The following is a 27997-nucleotide window of genomic DNA, read 5'->3' as shown; positions in this document are numbered from 1 at the left end:
ATATATATATATATATATATATCATATGGAGCAACAGGGGGGTAGAGACACTAGTCTGTCCCTGGCACACTGGGCTGTCAGTCTGGCATCTGAGTCATGGTCCCAACTGTCCAACAGAATGTCATGCAAGCCCTGCAACAGACAACCCATATTAATCAGTTTCCTAAAAACATAGTGTAACATGCTTCACCTAATTGTCATTATTTCCAGATGGTCTTTGAGCTAAAGTTAATCTTTATGTTTTGGGGAAACTCGCCCCCCAGAGTAGACAGTCATCACCTCTAATACTTTATACAACAGTAGTTAGACAGTAATAACCTCGGAATGATGTGTTTGTTTGTTTCCTATCTTCTACTAACTCAGACAGGTCAGTCAGGTCAGTCAGGTCAGACAGGTCAGACAGGTCAGTCAGGTCAGACAGGTCAGTCAGGTCAGTCAAGTCAGTCAGGTCAGACAGGTCAGTCAGGTCAGTCAGGTCAGACAGGTCAGTCAGGTCAGACAGGTCAGACAGGTCAGACAGGTCAGTCAGGACAGACAGGTCAGACAGGTCAGACAGGTCAGTCAGGTCAGACAAATACTTGAAACTGAGTAGTTCCGAGAGAAATAACCTACCTGTTGCCAGTGTTTGGGTACTGAAGGACGTTCCCTTCTCTCAGATACATGGACTATGAGCTGCTCTAAAGAAGGACTGGCCCCTAGCTCCTCTTCATAAGGCAGTCTGTGTTCTGGCACTGGGCAGCCTGCAGGCGGAGACAGAGGTTAGGGTTATGGTTAGGGTTGGCGATGTAACTCTTCATAAGACAGTTTGATCTGACACCGGGCAGACTGCAGGGGGAGACGCAGGCATAGGGTTAGTGTTAGGGTTAGGGGGTAGACTCACACTGACAAACATTTGTGGGCAGTGCGCTTTGAGACCACAAGCGAGCTTAGGGTAACCTTAGGATAACCTTAGGGTAACCCAATGATTATGATAAACACTGAGAACTCTAAAGAGATTGAATTATCTCAGAACAAAATCTCACATGCGCTTAGCTAGCTAACAGTGAAACATAATTAATTAACTAACTAGCAACGGAAGAGATGCCATAGTCCCAAAAGTGCAAACACAGCCAACCTGGCACTCCAGGAAGGCTCAAGGAAACGCTCAATAAATATTTAAAATAACATTCTGACCCCCCCCCCCCCCCCCCCCGCCCGGTTTGATATATAGCCTACCTATGAAAAGGTCTGAGCAGCGCATCAGCAGCTCCCAAAGCAGCGTTCCTAAGGAGTAGACGTCTGCCTGAATGAGACACCAGCCACTGCTCAGGTTCACGCAGCCATCCAGGAGCTCGGGGGCCATATAGCACAACGTCCCCACCTGGCTCTGTAGATGGAGAGGAGAAAGGTTGCACTAAACTGAACACCGTGTGTACATCATCATTATCAACAAGAACAACAACAGGATCATCTCACTGCCTGGACGCTGGCCTGTGGAGAGAGTAGAAACAGAAGTTGCCTATCAAAAACATGTTGTTGCTATTAAAATGAGAGACTGGCTAAAAACTTCTTTGCCCCACTGTACTCTATATACTGTACTCTATATACTGTACTCTATATACTGTACTCTATATACTGTACTCTATATACTGTACTCTATATACTGTACTCTATATACTGTACTTTATATACTGTACTTTATATACTGTACTCTATATACTGTATATGTATATACTGTACTTTATATACTGTACTCTATACTGTACTCTATATACTGTACTTTATATACTGTATATGTATATACTGTACTCTATATACTGTACTCTATATACTGTACTCTATATACTGTACTCTATATACTGTACTCTATATACTGTACTCTATATACTGTACTCTATATACTGTACTCTATATACTGTACTCTATATACTGTACTCTATATACTGTACTCTATATACTGTACTTTATATACTGTATATGTATATACTGTACTTTATATACTGTACTCTATACTGTACTCTATATACTGTACTCTATATACTGTACTCTATATACTGTACTCTATATACTGTACTCTATATACTGTACTTTATATACTGTACTCTATATACTGTACTCTATATACTGTACTCTATATACTGTACTCTATATACTGTACTCTATATACTGTACTCTATATACTGTACTCTATATACTGTACTTTATATACTGTACTCTATATACTGTACTTTATATACTGTATATGTATATACTGTACTCTATATACTGTACTCTATATACTGTACTCTATATACTGTATATGTATATACTGTACTCTATATACTGTATATGTATATACTGTATATGTATATACTGTACTCTATATACTGTACTCTATATACTGTACTCTATATACTGTACTCTATATACTGTACTCTATATACTGTACTCTATATACTGTACTTTATATACTGTACTCTATATACTGTACTTTATATACTGTATATGTATATACTGTACTTTATATACTGTACTCTATATACTGTACTCTATATACTGTACTCTATATACTGTACTCTATATACTGTACTCTATATACTGTACTCTATATACTGTACTCTATATACTGTACTCTATATACTGTACTCTATACTGTACTCTATATACTGTACTCTATATACTGTACTCTATATACTGTACTCTATATACTGTACTCTATATACTGTACTCTATATACTGTACTCTATATACTGTACTCTATATACTGTACTCTATATACTGTACTCTATATACTGTACTGTATATACTGTACTTTATATACTGTACTTTATATACTGTACTCTATACTGTACTCTATATACTGTACTTTATATACTGTACTCTATATACTGTACTCTATATACTGTACTCTATATACTGTACTGTATATACTGTACTTTATATACTGTATATGTATATACTGTACTTTATATACTGTACTCTATACTGTACTCTATATACTGTACTCTATATACTGTACTCTATATACTGTACTTTATATACTGTATATGTATATACTGTACTCTATATACTGTACTCTATATACTGTACTCTATATACTGTACTCTATATACTGTACTCTATACTGTACTCTATATACTGTACTCTATACTGTACTCTATATACTGTACTCTATATACTGTACTCTATATACTGTACTGTATATACTGTACTGTATATACTGTACTCTATATACTGTACTCTATATACTGTACTCTATATACTGTACTCTATATACTGTACTCTATATACTGTACTCTATATACTGTACTCTATACTGTACTCTATATACTGTACTCTATATACTGTACTCTATATACTGTACTTTATATACTGTACTCTATATACTGTACTCTATATACTGTACTCTATATACTGTACTCTATACTGTACTCTATATACTGTACTCTATACTGTACTCTATACTGTACTCTATATACTGTACTCTATATACTGTACTCTATATACTGTACTCTATATACTGTACTCTATATACTGTACTCTATATACTGTACTCTATACTGTACTCTATATACTGTACTCTATATACTGTACTCTATATACTGTACTGTATATACTGTACTGTATATACTGTACTCTATATACTGTACTCTATATACTGTACTTTATATACTGTACTCTATATACTGTACTTTATATACTGTACTCTATATACTGTACTCTATATACTGTACTGTATATACTGTACTCTATATACTGTACTCTATATACTGTACTCTATATACTGTACTTTATATACTGTACTCTATATACTGTACTTTATATACTGTACTCTATATACTGTACTCTATATACTGTACTCTATATACTGTACTTTATATACTGTACTCTATATACTGTACTCTATATACTGTACTCTATATACTGTACTCTATACTGTACTCTATATACTGTACTTTATATACTGTACTTTATATACTGTACTCTATATACTGTACTCTATATACTGTACTCTATATACTGTACTCTATATACTGTACTCTATATACTGTACTCTATATACTGTACTCTATATACTGTACTCTATATACTGTACTCTATATACTGTACTCTATATACTGTACTCTATACTGTACTCTATACTGTACTCTATATACTGTACTCTATATACTGTACTCTATATACTGTACTTTATATACTGTATATGTATATACTGTACTCTATATACTGTACTCTATATACTGTACTCTATATACTGTACTTTATATACTGTATATGTATATACTGTACTCTATATACTGTACTCTATATACTGTACTCTATATACTGTACTCTATATACTGTACTCTATACTGTACTCTATATACTGTACTCTATACTGTACTCTATACTGTACTCTATATACTGTACTCTATATACTGTACTCTATATACTGTATATGTATATACTGTATATGTATATACTGTACTCTATATACTGTACTCTATATACTGTACTCTATATACTGTACTCTATATACTGTACTCTATACTGTACTCTATATACTGTACTCTATATACTGTACTCTATATACTGTACTCTATATACTGTACTCTATATACTGTACTTTATATACTGTACTCTATATACTGTACTTTATATACTGTACTCTATATACTGTACTCTATATACTGTACTTTATATACTGTACTCTATATACTGTACTCTATATACTGTACTCTATATACTGTACTGTATATACTGTACTCTATATACTGTACTCTATATACTGTACTCTATATACTGTACTCTATATACTGTACTCTATATACTGTACTCTATATACTGTACTCTATATACTGTACTCTATATACTGTACTCTATATACTGTACTCTATATACTGTACTCTATATACTGTACTTTATATACTGTACTCTATATACTGTACTCTATATACTGTACTCTATATACTGTACTCTATATACTGTACTCTATATACTGTACTCTATATACTGTACTCTATACTGTACTCTATATACTGTACTCTATATACTGTACTCTATACTGTACTCTATATACTGTACTGTATATACTGTACTTTATATACTGTACTTTATATACTGTACTCTATACTGTACTCTATATACTGTACTTTATATACTGTACTCTATATACTGTACTCTATATACTGTACTCTATATACTGTACTCTATATACTGTACTGTATATACTGTACTTTATATACTGTACTTTATATACTGTACTCTATACTGTACTCTATATACTGTACTCTATATACTGTACTCTATATACTGTACTTTATATACTGTATATGTATATACTGTATATGTATATACTGTACTCTATATACTGTACTCTATATACTGTACTCTATATACTGTACTCTATATACTGTACTCTATATACTGTACTCTATATACTGTACTCTATATACTGTACTCTATATACTGTACTTTATATACTGTACTCTATATACTGTACTCTATATACTGTACTCTATATACTGTACTTTATATACTGTACTCTATATACTGTACTCTATATACTGTACTTTATATACTGTATATGTATATACTGTACTTTATATACTGTACTCTATACTGTACTCTATATACTGTACTCTATATACTGTACTCTATATACTGTATATGTATATACTGTACTCTATATACTGTATATGTATATACTGTACTCTATATACTGTACTCTATATACTGTACTCTATATACTGTACTCTATATACTGTACTCTATATACTGTACTCTATATACTGTACTTTATATACTGTACTCTATATACTGTACTTTATATACTGTATATGTATATACTGTACTTTATATACTGTACTCTATATACTGTACTCTATATACTGTACTCTATATACTGTACTCTATATACTGTACTCTATATACTGTACTCTATATACTGTACTCTATATACTGTACTCTATATACTGTACTCTATATACTGTACTCTATATACTGTACTCTATATACTGTACTCTATATACTGTACTCTATATACTGTACTCTATATACTGTACTCTATATACTGTACTCTATATACTGTACTCTATATACTGTACTCTATATACTGTACTCTATATACTGTACTCTATATACTGTACTCTATATACTGTACTCTATATACTGTACTCTATATACTGTACTCTATATACTGTACTCTATATACTGTACTGTATATACTGTACTTTATATACTGTACTTTATATACTGTACTCTATACTGTACTCTATATACTGTACTTTATATACTGTACTCTATATACTGTACTCTATATACTGTACTCTATATACTGTACTGTATATACTGTACTTTATATACTGTATATGTATATACTGTACTCTATATACTGTACTCTATATACTGTACTCTATATACTGTACTTTATATACTGTATATGTATATACTGTACTCTATATACTGTACTCTATATACTGTACTCTATATACTGTACTCTATATACTGTACTCTATACTGTACTCTATATACTGTACTCTATACTGTACTCTATATACTGTACTCTATATACTGTACTCTATATACTGTACTGTATATACTGTACTGTATATACTGTACTCTATATACTGTACTTTATATACTGTACTCTATATACTGTACTCTATATACTGTACTCTATATACTGTACTCTATATACTGTACTCTATATACTGTACTCTATATACTGTACTTTATATACTGTACTCTCTATACTGTACTCTATATACTGTACTCTATACTGTACTCTATATACTGTACTCTATACTGTACTCTATATACTGTACTCTATACTGTACTCTATATACTGTACTCTATATACTGTACTCTATATACTGTACTCTATATACTGTACTCTATATACTGTACTCTATATACTGTACTCTATATACTGTACTCTATATACTGTACTCTATATACTGTACTCTATATACTGTACTCTATATACTGTACTGTATATACTGTACTGTATATACTGTACTCTATATACTGTACTCTATATACTGTACTCTATATACTGTACTTTATATACTGTACTTTATATACTGTACTCTATATACTGTACTCTATATACTGTACTGTATATACTGTACTCTATATACTGTACTCTATATACTGTACTCTATATACTGTACTTTATATACTGTACTCTATATACTGTACTTTATATACTGTACTCTATATACTGTACTCTATATACTGTACTCTATATACTGTACTTTATATACTGTACTCTATATACTGTACTCTATATACTGTACTCTATATACTGTACTCTATACCGTACTCTATATACTGTACTCTATATACTGTACTCTATATACTGTACTCTATATACTGTACTCTATATACTGTACTCTATATACTGTACTCTATATACTGTACTCTATATACTGTACTCTATATACTGTACTCTATATACTGTACTCTATATACTGTACTCTATACTGTACTCTATATACTGTACTCTATATACTGTACTCTATATACTGTACTTTATATACTGTATATGTATATACTGTACTCTATATACTGTACTCTATATACTGTACTCTATATACTGTACTTTATATACTGTATATGTATATACTGTACTCTATATACTGTACTCTATATACTGTACTCTATATACTGTACTCTATATACTGTACTCTATATACTGTACTCTATATACTGTACTCTATATACTGTACTCTATACTGTACTCTATATACTGTACTCTATATACTGTACTCTATATACTGTACTCTATATACTGTATATGTATATACTGTATATGTATATACTGTACTCTATATACTGTACTCTATATACTGTACTCTATATGTACTGTACTGTACTATATACTGTACTCTATATACTGTACTCTATATACTGTACTCTATATACTGTACTCTATATACTGTACTCTATATACTGTACTCTATATACTGTACTCTATATACTGTACTCTATATACTGTACTCTATATACTGTACTCTATATACTGTACTTTATATACTGTACTCTATATACTGTACTCTATATACTGTACTCTATATACTGTACTCTATATACTGTACTCTATATACTGTACTCTATATACTGTACTCTATATACTGTACTCTATATACTGTACTCTATATACTGTACTCTATATACTGTACTCTATATACTGTACTCTATATACTGTACTCTATATACTGTACTCTATATACTGTACTCTATATACTGTACTCTATATACTGTACTCTATATACTGTACTCTATATACTGTACTCTATATACTGTACTCTATATACTGTACTCTATATACTGTACTCTATATACTGTACTCTATATACTGTACTCTATATACTGTACTCTATATACTGTACTCTATACTCTATACTGTACTCTATATACTGTACTGTATATACTGTACTTTATATACTGTACTTTATATACTGTACTCTATACTGTACTCTATATACTGTACTTTATATACTGTACTCTATATACTGTACTCTATATACTGTACTCTATATACTGTACTTTATATACTGTACTGTATATACTGTACTCTATACTGTACTCTATATACTGTACTCTATATACTGTACTCTATATACTGTACTTTATATACTGTATATGTATATACTGTATATGTATATACTGTACTCTATATACTGTACTCTATATACTGTACTCTATATACTGTACTCTATATACTGTACTCTATATACTGTACTCTATATACTGTACTCTATATACTGTACTCTATATACTGTACTTTATATACTGTACTCTATATACTGTACTCTATATACTGTACTCTATATACTGTACTTTATATACTGTACTCTATATACTGTACTCTATATACTGTACTTTATATACTGTATATGTATATACTGTACTTTATATACTGTACTCTATACTGTACTCTATATACTGTACTCTATATACTGTACTCTATATACTGTACTTTATATACTGTATATGTATATACTGTACTCTATATACTGTACTCTATATACTGTACTCTATATACTGTACTCTATATACTGTACTCTATATACTGTACTCTATATACTGTACTTTATATACTGTACTCTATATACTGTACTCTATATACTGTACTCTATATACTGTACTCTATACTGTACTCTATATACTGTACTTTATATACTGTACTCTATACTGTACTCTATATACTGTACTCTATATACTGTACTCTATATACTGTACTTTATATACTGTATATGTATATACTGTACTCTATATACTGTACTCTATATACTGTACTCTATATACTGTACTCTATATACTGTACTCTATATACTGTATATGTATATACTGTACTCTATATACTGTACTCTATATACTGTACTCTATATACTGTACTTTATATACTGTACTTTATATACTGTACTCTATATACTGTACTTTATATACTGTATATGTATATACTGTACTTTATATACTGTACTCTATACTGTACTCTATATACTGTACTCTATATACTGTACTCTATATACTGTACTTTATATACTGTATATGTATATACTGTACTTTATATACTGTACTCTATACTGTACTCTATATACTGTACTTTATATACTGTACTCTATATACTGTACTCTATATACTGTACTCTATATACTGTACTTTATATACTGTACTTTATATACTGTACTCTATACTGTACTCTATATACTGTACTTTATATACTGTACTCTATATACTGTACTTTATATACTGTACTCTATACTGTACTGTATATACTGTACTGTATATACTGTACTGTATATACTGTACTCTATATACTGTACTGTATATACTGTACTCTATATACTGTACTCTATATACTGTACTCTATATACTGTACTGTATATACTGTACTGTATATACTGTACTCTATATACTGTACTGTATATACTGTACTCTATATACTGTACTCTATATACTGTACTGTATATACTGTACTCTATATACTGTACTGTATATACTGTACTTTATATACTGTACTTTATATACTGTACTCTATATACTGTACTCTATATACTGTACTCTATATACTGTACTGTATATACTGTACTGTATATACTGTACTGTATATACTGTACTCTATATACTGTACTGTATATACTGTACTCTATATACTGTACTGTATATACTGTACTCTATATACTGTACTCTATATACTGTACTGTATATACTGTACTCTATATACTGTACTGTATATACTGTACTCTATATACTGTACTGTATATACTGTACTCTATATACTGTACTGTATATACTGTACTCTATATACTGTACTGTATATACTGTACTCTATATACTGTACTGTATATACTGTACTCTATATACTGTACTCTATATACTGTACTCTATATACTGTACTGTATATACTGTACTCTATATACTGTACTCTATATACTGTACTGTATATACTGTACTCTATATACTGTACTGTATATACTGTACTCTATATACTGTACTGTATATACTGTACTCTATATACTGTACTGTATATACTGTACTCTATATACTGTACTGTATATACTGTACTCTATATACTGTACTCTATATACTGTACTGTATATACTGTACTGTATATACTGTACTCTATATACTGTACTGTATATACTGTACTCTATATACTGTACTGTATATACTGTACTGTATATACTGTACTCTATATACTGTACTGTATATACTGTACTCTATATACTGTACTGTATATACTGTACTCTATATACTGTACTGTATATACTGTACTCTATATACTGTACTGTATATACTGTACTCTATATACTGTACTCGATACCATCTACTGCATCTTGCCTATGCCGTTCTGGCCATCACTCATTCATATATATTTATGTACATATTCTTTATCCCTTTACACTTGTGTGTGTAAAGTAGTAGTTTTGGAATTGTTTAGGTTAGATTACTCGTTGGTTATTACTGCATTGTCGGAACTAGAAGCACAAGCATTTCGCTACACTCGCATTAACATCTGCTAACCATGTGTATGTGACAAATACATTTGATTTGATTTGAAAACATGTTGTTGCTATTAAAATGAGAGACTGGGTGGTGTAGCAGTTAAGGGCCACAGCCTCTGGCATTATATACCAGCATTGTTTTGATAGGAAGGATAGAATCTATCTCTGTCACTCTCTCTATATGTTCAATAAACTGAGAAAACATCCTAAAGAAGTAGAAGGGAGCCGGGGGTTGGGGGAAAGAAGGGAGCCGGGGTTGGGGGAATAAGGAGCCGGGGGTTGGGGGAAAGAAGGGAGCCGGGGTTGGGGGAAAGAAGGGAGCCGGGGTTGGGGGAAAGAAGGGAGCCGGGGTTGGGGGAAAGAAGGGAGCTGGGGTTGAGGGAAAGAAGGGAGCCGGGGTTGGGGGAATAAGGAGCCGGGGTTGGGGGAAAGAAGGGAGCCGGGGTTGGGGGAAAGCAGGGAGCCGGGGTTGGGGGAAAGAAGGGAGCCGGGTTTGGGGAATAAGGAGCCGGGGTTGGGGGAAAGAAGGAGCCGGGGTTGGGGAAATAAGGAGCCGGGGTTGGGGGAATAAGGAGCCGGGGTTGGGGGAATAAGGAGCCGGGGTTGGGGGAAAGAAGGAGCCGGGGTTGGGGAAATAAGGAGCCGGGGTTGGGGGAATAAGGAGCCGGGGTTGGGGGAAAGAAGGAGCCGGGGTTGGGGAAATAAGGAGCCGGGGTTGGGGGAATAAGGAGCCGGGGTTGGGGGAATAAGGAGCCGGGGTTGGGGGAAAGAAGGAGCCGGGGTTGGGGGAAAGAAGGAGCCGGGGTTGGGGGAAAGAAGGGAGCCGGGGTTGGGGGAAAGACTGGCCCACCTGTACGTTAACCATGTAGCGCTGCCAGCTGTGTGGACCGGCGCACGAGCGCAGGATGGTGGAAGAGCCAAAGTCACACAGGACACAGGTACCATCGTCCCTCACTAGCACGTTGTTACTACTGAGATCTCTGTGGGCCACCGCTGGCTTGTGCACCCCTGAGAACACAGACATCAGACACACACAAACACACACTGTACAGCCGCTGATAAAGGACATATAGGATTGGGGTCAGGCGTTATTCCTGACCACATGATGAGAGCAGGAGGTCTTCCTGGGCAGGTCACATGGTCAGGAGAAACTGTAATGGGGCAGGAGGTCTTCCTGGTCAGGTCACATGGTCAGGAGAAACTGTAGTGGGGCAGGAGGTCTTCCTGGGCAGGTCACATGGTCAGGAGAAACTGTGGTGAGAGCAGGAGAAGGTCTTCCTGGGGAGGTCACATGGACAGGAGAAACTGTAGTGGGGCAGGAGAAGGTCTTCCTGGGCAGGTCACATGGTCAGGAGAAACTGTAGTGGGGCAGGAGAAGGTCTTCCTGGGCAGGTCACATGGTCAGGAGAAACTGTAGTGGGGCAGGAGGTCTTCCTGGGCAGGTCACATGGTCAGGAGTAACTGTAGTGGAGCAGGAGGTCTTCCTGGGCAGGTCACATGATCAGGAGAAACTGTAGTGGGGCAGGAGAAGGTCTTCCTGGGCAGGTCACATGGTGAGGAGAAACTGCAGTGGGGCTTTGGAGCTTTTTCCCAGTATGTTGTCTAAACTGTGAGGACCACATATGATGCAGAAAAGCATCATGTCACTTTTGTCACTTCTAGGTTAGACTACTGCAATGCTCTACTTTCCGGCTACCCGGATAAAGCACTAAATCAACTTCAGTTAGTGCTAAATACGGCTGCTAGAATCTTGACTAGAACCACAAAATTTGATCATATTACTCCAGTGCTAGCCTCTCTACACTGGCTTCCTGTCATGTTATCATGTTACTCCAGTGCTAGCCTCCCTACAGTGGCTTCCTGTCAAAGCAAGGGCTGATTTAAACATTTTACTGTTAACCTACAAAGCTTTACATGGCCTTGCTCCTACCTACCTCTCTGATTTGGTCCTGCCGTACATACCTACACGTACACTACGGTCACAAGACCCAAGCCTCCTAATTGTCCCTAGAATTTCTAAGCAAACAGCTGGAGGCTGGGCTTTCTCCTACAGAGCTCCATTTTTATGGAATGGTCTGCCTACCCATGTAAGAGACGCAGACTCGGTCTCAACCTTTATGTCTTTACTGAAGACTCATCTCTTCAGTGGGTCCTATGATTGAGTGTAGTCTGGCCCAGGGGTGTGAATCTGGAGGTGTGCCCCTGATCTGGAGGTGTGCCCCTGATCTGGAGGTGTGCCCCTGATCTGGAGGTGTGCCCCTGATCTGGAGGTGTGCCCCTGATCTGGAGGTGTGCCCCTGATCTGGAGGTGTGCCCCTGATCTGGAGGTGTGCCCCTGATCTGGAGGTGTGCCCCTGATCTAGAGGTGTGCCCCTGATCTGGAGGTGTGCCCCTGATCTGGAGGTGTGCCCCTGATCTGGAGGTGTGCCCCTGATCTGGAGGTGTGCCCCTGATCTGGAGGTGTGCCCCTGATCTGGAGGTGTGCCCCTGATCTGGAGGTGTGCCCCTGATCTGGAGGTGTGCCCCTGATCTGGAGGTGTGCCCCTGATCTGGAGGTGTGCCCCTGATCTGGAGGTGTGCCCCTGATCTGGAGGTGTGCCCCTGATCTGGAGGTGTGCCCCTGATCTGGAGGTGTGCCCCTGATCTGGAGGTGTGCCCCTGATCTGGAGGTGTGCCCCTGATCTGGAGGTGTGCCCCTGATCTGGAGGTGTGCCCCTGATCTGGAGGTGTGCCCCTGATCTGGAGGTGTGCCCCTGATCTGGAGGTGTGCCCCTGATCTGGAGGTGTGCCCCTGATCTGGAGGTGTGCCCCTGATCTGGAGGTGTGCCCCTGATCTGGAGGTGTGCCCCTGATCTGGAGGTGTGCCCCTGATCTGGAGGTGTGCCCCTGGCTATCAGTAAATAAATACATAAATGAAAAAGACAATTGTGCGTCTGCTTTGCTTTAATATAAGGAATTCTAAATGATTTATACTTTGACTTTTGACACTTAAGTACATTTAAAACCAGGTACGATAATTGGGTACTTTGTCGATGTTGATAATGATGTTTGATTATAATCATGGTGATGATGTTGATGATGATGATAATAATGATGATGTCGATGATGATAATGACAATAATGATGATGACAATAACGATGATGTTGATGATTTATAATAATGATGATGATGATGATGATGATGTTGATGATGATGGCCCATACATACCATGCCTGTAGAAGTCAGAATGGAGGTAAGCCAGTCCCTCAGACAGAGACTGGGCCAGCTTCAGTGTTGTCGTCCAGTCACTGCTGTTCTTGGACAGGAAGGAACTGAGAGAGCCCTGGATAGAAAGACGAGTCAAGAGTTTTTCCTTGTGTCACGTTCGTGTGGTTATCTAGTTAAAATGACCGTAACTTTACATCAGTATTTAAACAAACAATAAACATGAAGCCTGGCCTTTGAACTTTGAACTTTGGACAGGAAGCAGAATGAGGATTTACGTCAAACCAAGCTAGAGAATCAGACAATTACTATGGTAACACTGCGTATTAAAACATCTGGTTATAAGGCTTTATAACTTGTTGCAATAAGCATGTATGAACCTTCATGTCTTGTAAGAGGTATTTGATGTCGTCACTCTATGTAAACAGTGTTACTCACGCATGTGGCTAGCTCCAGGAGCAGGACACAGTCTCCGCTATCTGACTTCCTGCCAGCTCCCAGGAAGTGAGCAATCCCAGCATGCACCAGGTGTGGTAGTCCGTACACTTCCCTCTCCACTGTGAACTCCTGTCTGCACCAGGTGGGGAACACCTTCACAGCCACCGTAGTCCCTTGGTAACTTCCCTGCCAGACTGACGCAAAGTGACCACTACCCACAATCTGAAGTATCAATAAATCAATGAATCAATCTGAAATGAGAAGAGGAACACAGAATGCCCACAATGTCCAGGGACCTAGGTGAATACTTTCCTGTTGTAGTTCCATGCTGGTCAGGTCCATATCAGACTGTTTTGATGTGTGACATGAACACAGTGAGGTCAGAGATTCCTCTGGCAGAGATAGATGCTGCTTGTCATCTAAGAGGCGGAGAGAGAATGGAGAGAATTCATGTTACATTTACATTTAAGTCATTTAGCAGACGCTCTTATCCAGAGCGTTCAGCCATTTACTGTTAATGCACGGGTGTATCCTAATTTAGGATAGAGTCGCATTTTCACTTAGTCTCCCATTGACATCAGTGCATAACTAAGTAAATGTTTGATTCTTCGGGGGGTTAGGATTCACCCTATGGTAAAATACAATATAAGCAAATAGACTCCGATATTTTAGACAATGTGACTTACTGATACAGTGTTGCATTAGTGTTGGGGCGTGCAGGTGGTCAGTCAGCCAGTCAGTCAGTCAGTCAGCCAGCCATTCAGGCAGCCAGTCAGTCAGTCAGTCAGTCAGCAATTCAGTCAGCCAGCCAGTCATTAAGTCAGCCAGTCAGTCAGCCAGCCATTAAGTCAGCCAGTCAGTCAGCCAGCCAGTCATTAAGTCAGCCAGCCAGTCAGTCAGCCAGTCATTAAGTCAGCCAGCCAGTCATCCAGCCAGTCAGTCAGTCAGTCAGCCAGTCAGTCAGCAATTCAGTCAGCCAGCCAGTCATTCAGTCAGCCAGCCATTAAGTCAGTCAGTCAGCCATTAAGTCAGTCAGTTAGCCAGCCAGTCATCCAGGCAGTCAGCCAGTCAGTCAGTCAGTCATCTAGACAGTCAGCCAGTCAGTCAGTCAGTCAGCCAGTCAGTCAGCAATTCAGCCAGCCAGTCATTAAGTCAGCCAGTCAGTCAGTCAGTTAGCCAGTCAGGTAGCCAGCCAGTCAGCCATTCAGCCAGCCAGTCATCCAGCCAGCCAGTCAGTTAGCCAGTCAGTCATCAGTCAGCCAGCTAGTCAGTCAGTTAGCCAGTCAGCCAGCCAGCCAGCCAGCCAGCCAGCCAGTCAGTTAGCCAGTCAGCGAGTCAGTCAGTCGGCGAGTCAGTCAGTCAGTTAGCCAGTCAGCCAGTCAGCCAGTCAGGAATGACTCAAAAGGAAAAGGAAGATAAGAAATCACGAGATTGAAAAAATTAATGAAAGACTGAAATGCAACAGCAGTGAAAAGTGAAAAGTGGTCTGAGGAAAAACCAAGGTCAGTGAACAAAAGAGGACAGCGTGTGGGAGGGAGGGAGGGAGGTAGGGGGTAGAGAGAGAGAAGGAGGGAGGGAGGGGGTAGAGAGAGGGAGAGAGAGAGAGAGAGAGAGAGAGAGGGAGGTAGGTAGGGAGGTAGAGAGAGGGAGGGAGGTAGAGAGAGAGAGAGAGAGAGAGAGGCAGAGAGAGAGAGAGGGGCAGGTAGAGAGAGAGAGAGAGAGAGAGGGAGGGAGGGAGGGAGGGAGTAGAGAGAGAAGGAGGGAGGGGGTAGAGAGAGGGAGAGAGAGAGAGAGAGAGGTAGGTAGGGAGGGAGGTAGAGAGAGAGAGAGAGAGAGGCAGAGAGAGAGAGAGAGAGAGGCAGGTAGAGAGAGAGAGAGAGAGAGAGAGAGAGAGAGAGAGAGAGAGAGAGAGAGAGAGAGAGAGAGAGAGAGAGAGAGAGAGAGAGAGGGAGGGAGGTAGAGAGAGAGAGGGAGGTAGAGAGAGAGAGAGAGAGAGAGAGAGAGGTAGGGAGGTAGAGAGAGGGAGAGAGAGAGAGAGAGAGAGAGAGAGGGAGGATCTAGCTAGTAGGTTAATGGAATGATTCATAATAGTCATGTGAATGTATCCCACATATCATTAACTCTTGATAATCCCAACCCACAAGAGCGTTTTATCAAACTCTATTGGCAGTCTACAACAAATATATATTTAATATACTTATGGGAAATACAAGGGATATATTTAAACTATTATGATGAAAATGACTAAAATGTTATAGAATACACTGAACAAAAAATAAAAAGCAACAATTTCAAAGATTTTACTGAGTTACAGTTCATATAAGGAAATCGCTCAATTGAAATAAATTCATTAGGCCTTAATCTATGGATTTCACATGGATGGGAATCCAGATATGCATCTGTTGGTCACAGATACCTTAAAAAGAAGGATGGATCAGAAAACCAGTATCTGCTGTCACCACCATTTGCCTCATGCAGCACAACACATCTTCTTCACATAGAGTTTATCAGGCTGTTGATTGTGGCCTGTGGAATGTTGTTCCACTCCTCTTAATTGGCTGTGGAATGTTGTTCCACTCCTCTTCATTGGCTGTGGACTGTTGTCCCACTCCTCTTCATTGGCTGTGAGAAGTTGCTGGATATTGGCGGGAACTAGAACACATCGATCCAGAGCATCCCAAACATGCTCAATGAGTGTTATGTCTAGTGAGTATGCAGGCCATGGAAAAACTGGGATATTTTCAGCTTCCATGAATGGTGTACAGATCCTTGCGACATGGGACCGTGCATTATCATGCTGAAACATGAGGTGATGACGGAGGATGAATGGCAAGACAATGGGTCTCAGGATCTCATCACGGTATCTCTGTGCATTAAAATTGCCATCGATTAAATGCAATTGTGTTCATTGTCCGTAGCTTATATCTGCCCATACCACAACCCCACCATGGGAAACTCTAATCACAACGTTGACATCAACAAACCACGCGCCCACAAGACGCCAAACACACTGTCTGCCATCTGATTCATCCGTGAAGAGCACACTTCACTAATGTGCGAGAGTGGCCATCGAAGGTGAGCATTTGCCCGCTGAAGTCGGTTTACGATGCCGAACTACAGTCAGGTTAAGACCCTGGTGAGGATGACGAGAATATTGATGAGCTTCCCTGAGACGGTTTCCGACAGTTTGTGTATAAATTCTTTGGTTGTGCAAACCCACACTTTCATCAGCTGTCTGGGTGGCTGGTCTCAGATGATCCCGCAGGTGAAGAAGCAGGATGTGGTGGCCCTGGGTTGGCGTGGTTACACACGGTCTGCAGTTGTGAGGCCGGTTGGACGTACTGCCAAAATCACTAAAACGGTAGAGAATTGAACATTAAATTCTCTGGCAACCGCTCTGGTGGACATTCCTGCAGTCAGCCAATGGCAACGCTCCCTCAAAACTGCTCTGGTGGACATTCCTGCAGTCAGCCAATGGCAACGCTCCCTCAAAACTGCTCTGGTGGACATTCCTGCAGTCAGCCAATGGCAACGCTCCCTCAAAACTGCTCTGGTGGACATTCCTGCAGTCAGCCAATGGCACTGCTCCCTCAAAACTGCTCTGGTGGACATTCCTGCAGTCAGCCAATGGCACTGCTCCCTCAAAACTGCTCTGGTGGACATTCCTGCAGTCAGCCAATGGCAACGCTCCCTCAAAACCGCTCTGGTGGACATTCCTGCAGTCAGCCAATGGCACTGCTCCCTCAAAACTTGAGACATTTGTAGCACTGTGTTGTGTGACACAACTGCACATTTTAGAGTGGCCTTTTATCGTCCTCATCAAAAAGATGCACCTGTGTAACGATCATGTTGTTTTAATCAGCTTCTTGATATTCCACACCAGTCAGGTGGATGTATCATCTTGGAAAAAGAGAAACGCTCACTAACAGAGATGTAAACTCATTTTGGGCACAACATTCGAGAGAAACCTTTTCATTTCAAATCGTGAAGCATAAGATCAACACATGACATGTTGCGTTTATAATTTTGTTCTGTGTGTGTAGAATAAGCTGAAATCAAAAGGGGATAAGTTATGTTGGAGAAGGTTACCAAATTAATATTTGTGTGAACATAAACTTACCGTAACCTCTGAAACGATGTCTGCATTTAACTGCCACCACTAGGGTACACAGTAACATCCCAAGGACAACCACAGGGGCCGTGACCATGTCTGCAGACACAGTACAGTAACAGAATGAAGTACATGCTTTTAAATGTGCAGTAGGTCAAATCTGCATTCGTAATGCCTACGGTACATGGCGCCATTGTGATAAATGCATACGGTATATGGATGACACCTTGCTATGTCTTTATGCAGCAGGGTAGATGTTTGTGTGACTGCGTGGGTGCAGGCTGTGAGGAACAGGGAGTGAGGGGACGGGGAGAGAGGAACAGGGAGTGACAGGGACGAGGACTTCACACGCTGGGCTTTGGTTCCAAGGTTAAACAACAGAACACAGAAAAGAGGAGTGGAAAGGGAGTGATCTCACAAGGTTGAATGGGCAGACGAGAAAGGAAATGAATATGATGCAATCACAAACACACATTAACATGAACACTATTAGGCGTTTATATATATATTTTTTTTAAATCACGAGTAAACAAAAAAGTATCCATACCTGCAGAGTGAGATGAGTGTTTGCGTTGAGGTTGCTTCTCTTCTGCGTTCCACGTGATGTTGCCATTACAGAGGTTTGAGCTGCACTCACATCTGATGTAGTCTAAATGGGTGGTTGATGTAAAGCAGGTAGGATCTAGGCAGCCACCGACTACCATTTTGCAACCTACAGAGAATGACAGACGCCACTTTTAGGCTATTTGGATTGATTTTGGACTGTTTATGAATGAGAGAGGTTTACATTTCGCCTGCCCCATTCCTCAGATTATCAAAGCAAAGAGGCAGAAAAAAATGTTGTTGATATTTCACATTGTGCCTTTAATTTAAATCTGGTATCTGGTCTAATTGTGTCTGGTGTGTGAAGGGTCTGTGGACATCTGTCACAAGGCCGTAGCCATGGAGACAACAACATAAACATGGGAAAACTCCTTTCCTGCCATTCTAAAATATTTACAAATTCACTAAACTATTGGATGAACTTTTTATTTATTTACATTTTTGGTAATAATATCTAATCATGTATTGTATTACATTTCTCTGTTTTATTAGTATTATTATTATTATTATTATTATTTTTATTTTTTAACCTTTTCTTGTTTCATTTTATGTAACGGCAGAGATGAGGAATTAATGAAGTACAACCATAACCCTAATCATATAAACAGAAATATATGCATTGTTATATGAAGACAAGTCCAGATATTGTGGCCAAGATTTAGCAAATTGTTGTTTTTATCTACAAGTAAGCTTGGGCGGGTAGCAGGGGTGTTTGCTCTGCTCTGCTCTCCTCTCCTCCTATCTTCTCCTTTCCAGCCCTCTCTCCTTCTCTCCTCTGTTCCTATATTCTCCTCTCCTCTCCAGCCCTCTCTCCTCCTCTCCTCTGGTCCTATATTCTCCTCTCCAGTCATCTCTTCTCCTCTCCTCTCCTCTCCAGTCCTCTCCTCTCCTCTCCAGCTTGATCAAACCTCTGTTTGAATGGAGTATTCACTGTGTCCTAAGGGTTGTAGAACTGGGCTCTGTACAAAGACTGGGCATCTGGATGGATATGGACTGAGTATTCACTGTGTCCTAAGGGTTGTAGAACTGGGCATCCGGATGTATAGGGGCTGAGTATTCACTGTGTCCTAAGGGTTGTAGAACTGGGCTCTGTACAAAGACTGGGCATCCGGATGGATATGGGCTGAGTATTCACTGTGTCCTAAGGGTTGTAGAACTGGGCTCTGTACAAAGACTGGGCATCCGGATGTATAGGGGCTGAGTATTCACTGTGTCCTAAGGGTTGTAGAACAGGGCATCCGGATGTATAGGGGCTGAGTATTCACTGTGTCCTAAGGGTTGTAGAACAGGGCATCCGGATGTATAGGGGCTGAGTATTCACTGTGTCCTAAGGGTTGTAGAACAGGGCATCCGGATGTATAGGGGCTGAGTATTCACTGTGTCCTAAGGGTTGTAGAACAGGGCATCCGGATGTATAGGGGCTGAGTATTCACTGTGTCCTAAGGGTTGTAGAACAGGGCATCCGGATGTATAGGGGCTGAGTATTCACTGTGTCCTAAGGGTTGTAGAACAGGGCATCCGGATGTATAGGGGCTGAGTATTCACTGTGTCCTAAGGGTTGTAGAACAGGGCATCCGGATGTATAGGGGCTGCAGTCTGACCGGTGTAACGCTTTGTTGGTTTGTGGATATGAAGCATCTGAATAGGTTGTAGGTCCAACTTTGTTGCCATAGCATTTGCTTTTGCGAACAAGACATCAAAGTGCTCCTCCGTTTGCTTGTCCTGCATGCTTGTTTTGACATGGTCCACAGCCTCTCACATTGGCTGAAACGGTCTGTTTCCTAAGCTGCAAGGAGGTGGTCAGGCTCTACAAATCCCCCATCAGGTCTTCAGCCATTTCAAGGCTGAGCACAGTGTTCCCTTTAAGAAATGTTCCATCAAGACCATTAGCCTTAGTTGAAGTGTCAGATGAGCTGCGTGGTGCCATTTCTTCAAGGGCTGTCAGCATTGGGGCTGCAGGGTAGCCTAGTGGTTAGAGCGTTGGACTAGTAACCGGAAGGTTGTAAGTTGAAATCCCCGAGCTGACAAGGTACAAATCTGTCGTTCTGCCCCTGAACAGGCAGTTAAGCCACTGTTCCTAGGCCGTCATTGAAAATAAAAATGTATTCTTAACTGACTTGCCTAGTAAATGTTTTTTTTTTTTTAATTGACCTATACTGGCTGAGAACTGAACGGACGGCAGGGGTGTGAACAGTCCACCTGGTGGGACAGAGAGGTTTCAACGAGGTGAAACCATGCTTTGATTTTGCGATTTCCTGGTAAAATCAACTTGCCAGATTGATTAAAGAAGCCCCCCGATTCATGCACCAGACCCATTGAATCTCTTCCTAGTGGAGCGGCTACACAGGCAGCCTGTGTAACTAAGTTCATGAAGTGTGGACCACAGTGACAATACATAGCCAGCGGGTTGTGCTTTCCTTAGAATGTCTTGCACCGCCTGCAATCGTGCAGCCATGCTTTCATTAGAATGTCTTGCACCGCCTGCAATCGTGCAGCCATGCTTTCCTTAAAATGTTTTGCACCCCCTGCAATCGTGCAGCCATGCTTTCCTTAGAATGTCTTGCACCGCCTGCAATCGTGCAGCCATGCTTTCATTAGAATGTCTTGCACCGCCTGCAATCGTGCAGCCATGCTTTCATTAGAATGTCTTGCACCGCCTGCAATCGTGCAGCCATGCTTTCCTTAAAATGTTTTGCACCACCTGCAATCGTGCAGCCATGCTTTCCTTAAAATGTCTTGCACCCCCTGCAATTGTGCAGCTATGCTTTCCTTAAAATGTCTTGCACCCCCTGCAATCGTGCAGCCATGCTTTCCTTAAAATGTTTTGCACCCCCTGCAATCGTGCAGCCATGCTTTCCTTAGAATGTCTTGCACCGCCTGCAATCGTGCAGCCATGCTTTCATTAGAATGTCTTGCACCGCCTGCAATCGTGCAGCCATGCTTTCATTAGAATGTCTTGCACCGCCTGCAATCGTGCAGCCATGCTTTCCTTAAAATGTTTTGCACCACCTGCAATCGTGCAGCCATGCTTTCCTTAAAATGTCTTGCACCCCCTGCAATTGTGCAGCTATGCTTTCCTTAAAATGTCTTGCACCCCCTGCAATCGTGCAGCCATGCTTTCCTTAAAATGTCTTGCACCGCCTGCAATTGTGCAGCCATGCTTTCTTTAAAATGTCTTGCACCCCCCTGCAATCGTGCAGCCATGCTTTCCTTAAAATGTCTTGCACCCCCCTGCAATAGTGCAGCCATGCTTTCCTTAAAATGACTTGCACCCCCCTGTAATCGTGCAGCCATGCTTTCCTTAAAATGTCTTGCACCCCCCTGCAATCGTGCAGCCATGCTTTCCTTAAAATGCCTTGAACCCCCCTGCAATCGTGCAGCCATGCTTTCCTTAAAATGTCTTGCACCCCCCTGCAATCGTGCAGCCATGCTTGCCTTAAAATGTCTTGCACCCCCCTGCAATCGTGCAGCCATGCTTCGTGCAGCCATGCTTGCGGCCCCTTCATAGGTTTGTCCTGGAAGTTGGGACAGAGGAAGGCCAAGACGCATCATCACATCACACGCCGTCTTGGCTATATTTTGCCCTGTCGTTGATGACACTTCCTGTCGTTGATGACACTTCCTGTCGTTGATGACACTTCCTGTCGTTGATGACACTTCCTGTCGTTGATGACACATAGAGTCACAAGGATTTCTTTCTTTGGTTGTAGATCTGCAACTCCTGATATATCCTGGGTGCATTCAAACATATTGACTCCTGATCAACTCCTGATATATCCTGAGTGCATTCAAACACATTGACTCCTGATCGACTCCTGATCGACTCCTGATATATCCTGGGTGCATTCAAACATATTGACTCCTGGTCAACTCCTGATATATCCTGGGTGCATTCAAACATATTGACTCCTGGTCAACTCCTGATATATCCTGGGTGCATTCAAACATATTGACTCCTGGTCAACTCCTGATATATCCTGGGTGCCAACAAACATATTGACTCCTGGTCAACTCCTGATATATCCTGGGTGCATTCAAACATATTGACTCCTGGTCAACTCCTGATATATCCTGGGTGCATTCAAACATATTGATAGCTATGATAGCTAACGTTAGTGATGGTTGGTTGATTGATTAGCACTCGCAAATCGGCCCGTTTTCACCAAAAAATGTTTGTTTCCACTTCATGCAATTACTGACACTTTGTAGCTATGCAAATGTTCTAATTCAAAACGTGGTCTAATTCAAAACCTCACTTTTTTCACTTAAAAAATGATTTGAAACAATATGGCACTACTTTAACTCAAATGAAAAACAAAAAAGGAAATTCAAACTTGTTGTATTATTAATGAATATAATTAGTTTGTTTAGGATTGCTGGCCATGTAAATAGTTTGTATGAATGCTTGTTTGCATGTGACTATTCCTCTTTTGTTTGTTGATATTTGTTAATATTTTTTTAATATAAAAAAATCTAAATAAATATCACCTTGTAGTTCTGCCACTGGCTGGCCTGCGATAATACGAAAGAAGCCGACACAGCAGTTAGTGTGGGCACAGTACTGGATTGTACCGTTAAGGTGACCCTCCTCCATTTTCTTGGAGTTACGGGAACTGGTCAGGAACACACAACTCCTTCCCTGCTCCACCGCTGGAGCAGGGACACACAGTGGCAGACATCCTGTACGAGAAAGGGAAGATACACCGAGTTTACAAAACATTAGGAACATCTGCTCTTTCCATGACATCGACTGACCAGGTGAATCAAGGTGAAAGTTATGATAACCTTATTGATGTGACTTGTTAAATCCACTTCAATCAGTGTAGATGAGAGGAGGAGACGGGTTAAAGAAGGACTTTTAAGCCTTGAGACATGGATCGGGTATGTGTGCCATTCAGAGGGTGAAGGGGCAAGACTAAATATTTAAGTTCCTTTGAACGGGGTATGGTAGTAGGTGCCAGGTGCACCGGTTTGTGCCAAGAACTGCAACGCTGCTGGGTTTTTCCCCCAACCGTTTCCTGTGTGTATCAAGAATGGTTCACCACCCAAGGGACATCCAGCTAACTTTTATATATTTATTTATTTAATTTAATTTTACCTTTATTTAACCAGGTAGGCCAGTTGAGAACACCTTTATTTAACCAGGTAGGCCAGTTGAGAACACCTTTATTTAACCAGGTAGGCCAGTTGAGAACAAGTTCTCATTTACAACTGTGACCTGGCCAAGATAAAGCAAATCAGTGCGACAAAAACAACAACACAGAGTTACTCATAAACAAATGTACAGTCAATAACACAATATAAAAATATATGTACAGTGTGTGAAAATGTAGAAGAGTAGGGAGGTAGGCCCTGTCCGGGGGTGTCCTCGGATGGGGCCACAGTGTCTCCTGACCCCTCCTGTCTCAGCCTCCAGTATTTATGCTGCAGTAGTTTATGTGTCGGGGGGCTAGGGTCAGTTTGTTTATCTGGAGTACTTCTCCTGTCCTATTCGGTGTCCTGTGTAAATCTAAGTGTGCGTTCTCTAATTCTCTCCTTCTCTCTTTCTTTCTCTCTCTCGGAGGACCTGAGCCCTAGAACCATGCCCCAGGACTACCTGACATGATGACTCCTTGCTGTCCCCAGTCCACCTGGCCATGCTGCTGCTCCAGTTTCAACTGGCCTGGGCCCTAGGACCATGTCCCAGGACTACCTGACATGAGGACTCCTTGCTGTCCCCAGTCCACCTGGCCATGCTCCTGCTCCAGTTTCAACTGTTCTGCCTTACTATTATTCAACCATGCTGGTCATTTATGAACATTTGAACATCTTGGCCACGTTCTGTTATAATCTCCACCCGGCACAGCCAGAAGAGGACTGGCCACCCCACATATGCTCTCTCTAATTCTCTCTTTCTTTCTCCCTCTCGGAGGACCTGAGCCCTAGGACCGTGCCCCAGGACTACCTGACATGATGGCTCCTTGCTGTCCCCAGTCCACCTGACTGTGCTGCTGCTCCAGTTTCAACTGTTCTGCCTTATTATTATTTGACCATGCTGGTCATTTATGAACATTTGAACATCTTGGTCATGTTCTGTTATAATCTCTACCCGGCACAGCCAGAAGAGGACTGGCCACCCCACATAGCCCGGTTCCTCTCTAGGTTTCTTCCTAGGTTTTGGCCTTTCTAGGGAGTTTTTCCTAGCCACCGTGCTTTTACACCTGCATTGTTTGCTGTTTGGGGTTTTAGGCTGGGTTTCTGTACAGCACTTTGAGATATCAGCTGATGTACGAAGGGCTATATAAATAAATTTGATTTGATTTGATTTGATAGGCCCTAGAGATAATAAATAAATAATAATTTAAATAATAATAATAATTTAAATAATAAATAATTACAATTTAGCATTAACATTGGAGTGATAGATGTGCAGATGATGATGTGCAAGTAGAGATACTGGGGTGCAAAAGAGCAAGAGGGTAAGTAATAATATGGGGATGAGGTAGTCGGGTGTGCTATTTAAAGATTAGCTTTGTACAGGTACAGATAAGGTAAGCTGCTCAGACAGCTGATTCTTAAAGTTAGAGAGGGCGATATAAGACTCCAGCTGTGATTTTTGCAATTCATTCCAGTCATTGGCAGCAGAGAACTGGAAGGAAAGGTGGCCAAAGGTGTTGGCTTTGGGGATGACCAGTGCATTATACCTGCTGGAGCGCGTGCTACGGGTGGGTGTTGCTATGGTGACCAGTGAGCTGAGCTAATCCGGGGCTTTACCTAGCAAAGACTCATAGATGACCTGGAGCCAGTGGGTTTGGCGACGGAATGTAGTGAGTGCCAGCCAATGAGAGCACACAGGTCGCAGTGGTGGGTATATATATGACTTGACACAACTGTGGGAGGCATTGGAGTCAACATGGGCCAGCATCCCTGTAGAACGCTTTCGACACCTTGAAGAGCCCATGTCCTGATGAATTGAGGCTGCTCTGAAGTCAAAAGGGCATGCAACTCAATATTAGGAATGTGTTCCTAATGTTTTGTACACTCAGTGTGTAATAATTTAACTAAGATAGAAACACTTACAATGTTATTTCAGTTGACTAGAATAGAACAGAACGAAACGAAACAGAATAGAATGATTACTGCATTGTCGGAACTAGAAGCACAAGCATTTCGCTACACTCGCATTAACATCTGCTAACCATGTGTATGTGACAACTAAAATTTGATTTGATTTGAAATTACGTTAAATCGGGGAAAAACTGAAATTCAGGAATAGGTGTAACAGTTTAGCTTCCGTCCCTCTCCTCGTCCCTACCTGGGCTCGAACCAGGGACCCTCTGCACACATCACCAGCTGCCTCCCACAAAGCATCGTTACACATCGCTCCATAAAAACCACCGGCCTTGCTGAGCAAGGGAAACAACTACTTCAAGTCTAAGAGCGAGTGACGTCACCGACTGAAACCCTATTAGTGCTCACCCCGCTAACTAGAAAGCCATTTCACACCGGTTACACAGACCTAGGTATACAATTATATAAAAATGGAGAAACTTCCTCAGAATCTTCCCATAAGAATTGCTTTCAAAACATTCTCATCCGTTTTCCTTTCTGCAAAGGTATGTAGGCTAAACTTTAAGGTCTTTGGTGATACACAAAGTACACAACGGAAACAATATTATTGGTGTTTCAAAACCATACACACTTCAAGGCCTTCAGATAGAAAACATTCAAACAGTGAAAGGCAACCGATAGTCACATCAATAATTCTGCAATGATATTGAATTATGTATAAAAATATCAAGTATCCCAAATTCCATGTCAACTTCAAATTATTAGCACAGTCATTAAATTTGATAAAAACAGAACTTACCAAAGATGACTAAATACAACCACATTTGTTCTGTCTCTCTGTGAGCTGGCTGTAGGCTAGGTCTGATGTCTGTGAGCTGACTGTAAGCTAGGTCTGATGTCTGTGAGCTGACTGCTGGCTAGGTCTGATGTCTGTGAGCTGACTGCTGGCTAGGTCTGATGTCTGTGAGCTGGGATGGGAATGGAAGCTGAGTTTCCCACGCAGTCCAGCCCCCCTTCACTATCACACACCTGTGACCTGCACACACAGACACGCACACGCACACACTGGCTGATAAGGAGGACACAAACACTAAATTGTTCAATAACAAATGCATAGCAGGAACTTGTCTGCAATTAATAGCCTACAGCCAGGATTTTTTCTTCTAAAAGTAACTTTAGGTTATTAAAAAAGTTATTAAAATAACAAGTATACTGTGTTACATTTTATTGTATCTAATTACACAATCTTAAATAGTTTGACATAAATGTATTTAATTTGTTAGTGTAAGTACCTTTATCGATGTGGCACGTTTCCTTCTCCTCCTGTATGCCCCCTCATAGACATCCCCTGCCCCCGTTACCTCATCTCTGTCAACCCAGAAGGGGTAACTCAGATACGTCACAGGAGCTATAAAATCGAAGCATCCGTTTAGAACGTTTTCTCACCCCCCAAATATGGTGGTGAGAGGAAGTCCAGTCGCGGGTAGTGGGAGAGGATGGAACTGGCTGAAACTGGGCCGACATTCTTCTAATTTTCTCATTGATGAAACATCTGATCTCAATACATTTTTCTGTTCCAAAAACTAGAATCTGTTACGAACACAGTGCACTATATTTGACAGATTTGACTCTTTGACA

General features: G+C 40.2%; 1 protein-coding gene across 2 annotated transcripts; it reads right to left on the bottom strand.

Moving 5' to 3' along the window:
- LOC124002636 (anti-Muellerian hormone type-2 receptor-like) lies at positions 1-27979 on the bottom strand. Of its 2 annotated transcripts, XM_046310210.1 has the most exons (12): positions 27652-27979; positions 27159-27395; positions 23798-23989; positions 19254-19418; positions 18716-18805; positions 14908-15014; positions 14596-14817; positions 14161-14275; positions 11803-11960; positions 1216-1366; positions 613-740; positions 1-132 (listed from the first exon to the last, which is right to left on the bottom strand). In XM_046310210.1, the coding sequence occupies exons 2-12, from the start codon at positions 27181-27183 to the stop codon at positions 22-24; spliced, it is 1464 nt and encodes a 487-aa protein (XP_046166166.1). In that variant the 5' UTR covers positions 27184-27395; positions 27652-27979; the 3' UTR covers positions 1-21. The 2 variants fall into 2 exon arrangements, with proteins under 2 accessions (XP_046166166.1, XP_046166167.1); XM_046310211.1 differs by lacking the exon at positions 27159-27395.
- Positions 27980-27997: the final 18 nt, after the last annotated feature.

This window comes from Oncorhynchus gorbuscha, linkage group LG18 (assembly GCF_021184085.1).
Source record: "Oncorhynchus gorbuscha isolate QuinsamMale2020 ecotype Even-year linkage group LG18, OgorEven_v1.0, whole genome shotgun sequence".
NCBI lineage: Eukaryota > Metazoa > Chordata > Actinopteri > Salmoniformes > Salmonidae > Oncorhynchus > Oncorhynchus gorbuscha.
Note: the sequence above shows the minus strand (reverse complement) of the source record. Positions and strands in the feature narration are given on the sequence as shown.

Coding starts and splice junctions, on each gene's coding strand:
- LOC124002636 (XM_046310210.1), bottom strand. CDS start 27,183: ATGTGGTTGTATTTAGTCATCTTTG. Junction 11,961..14,160: donor TTCTGACTTCTACAGGCATG/GTATGTATGGGC, acceptor CTGTGTTCTCAG/GGGTGCACAAGCCAGCGGTG. Junction 741..1,215: donor CTGCTCAGACCTTTTCATAG/GTAGGCTATATA, acceptor CTCCGCCTGCAG/GCTGCCCAGTGCCAGAACAC.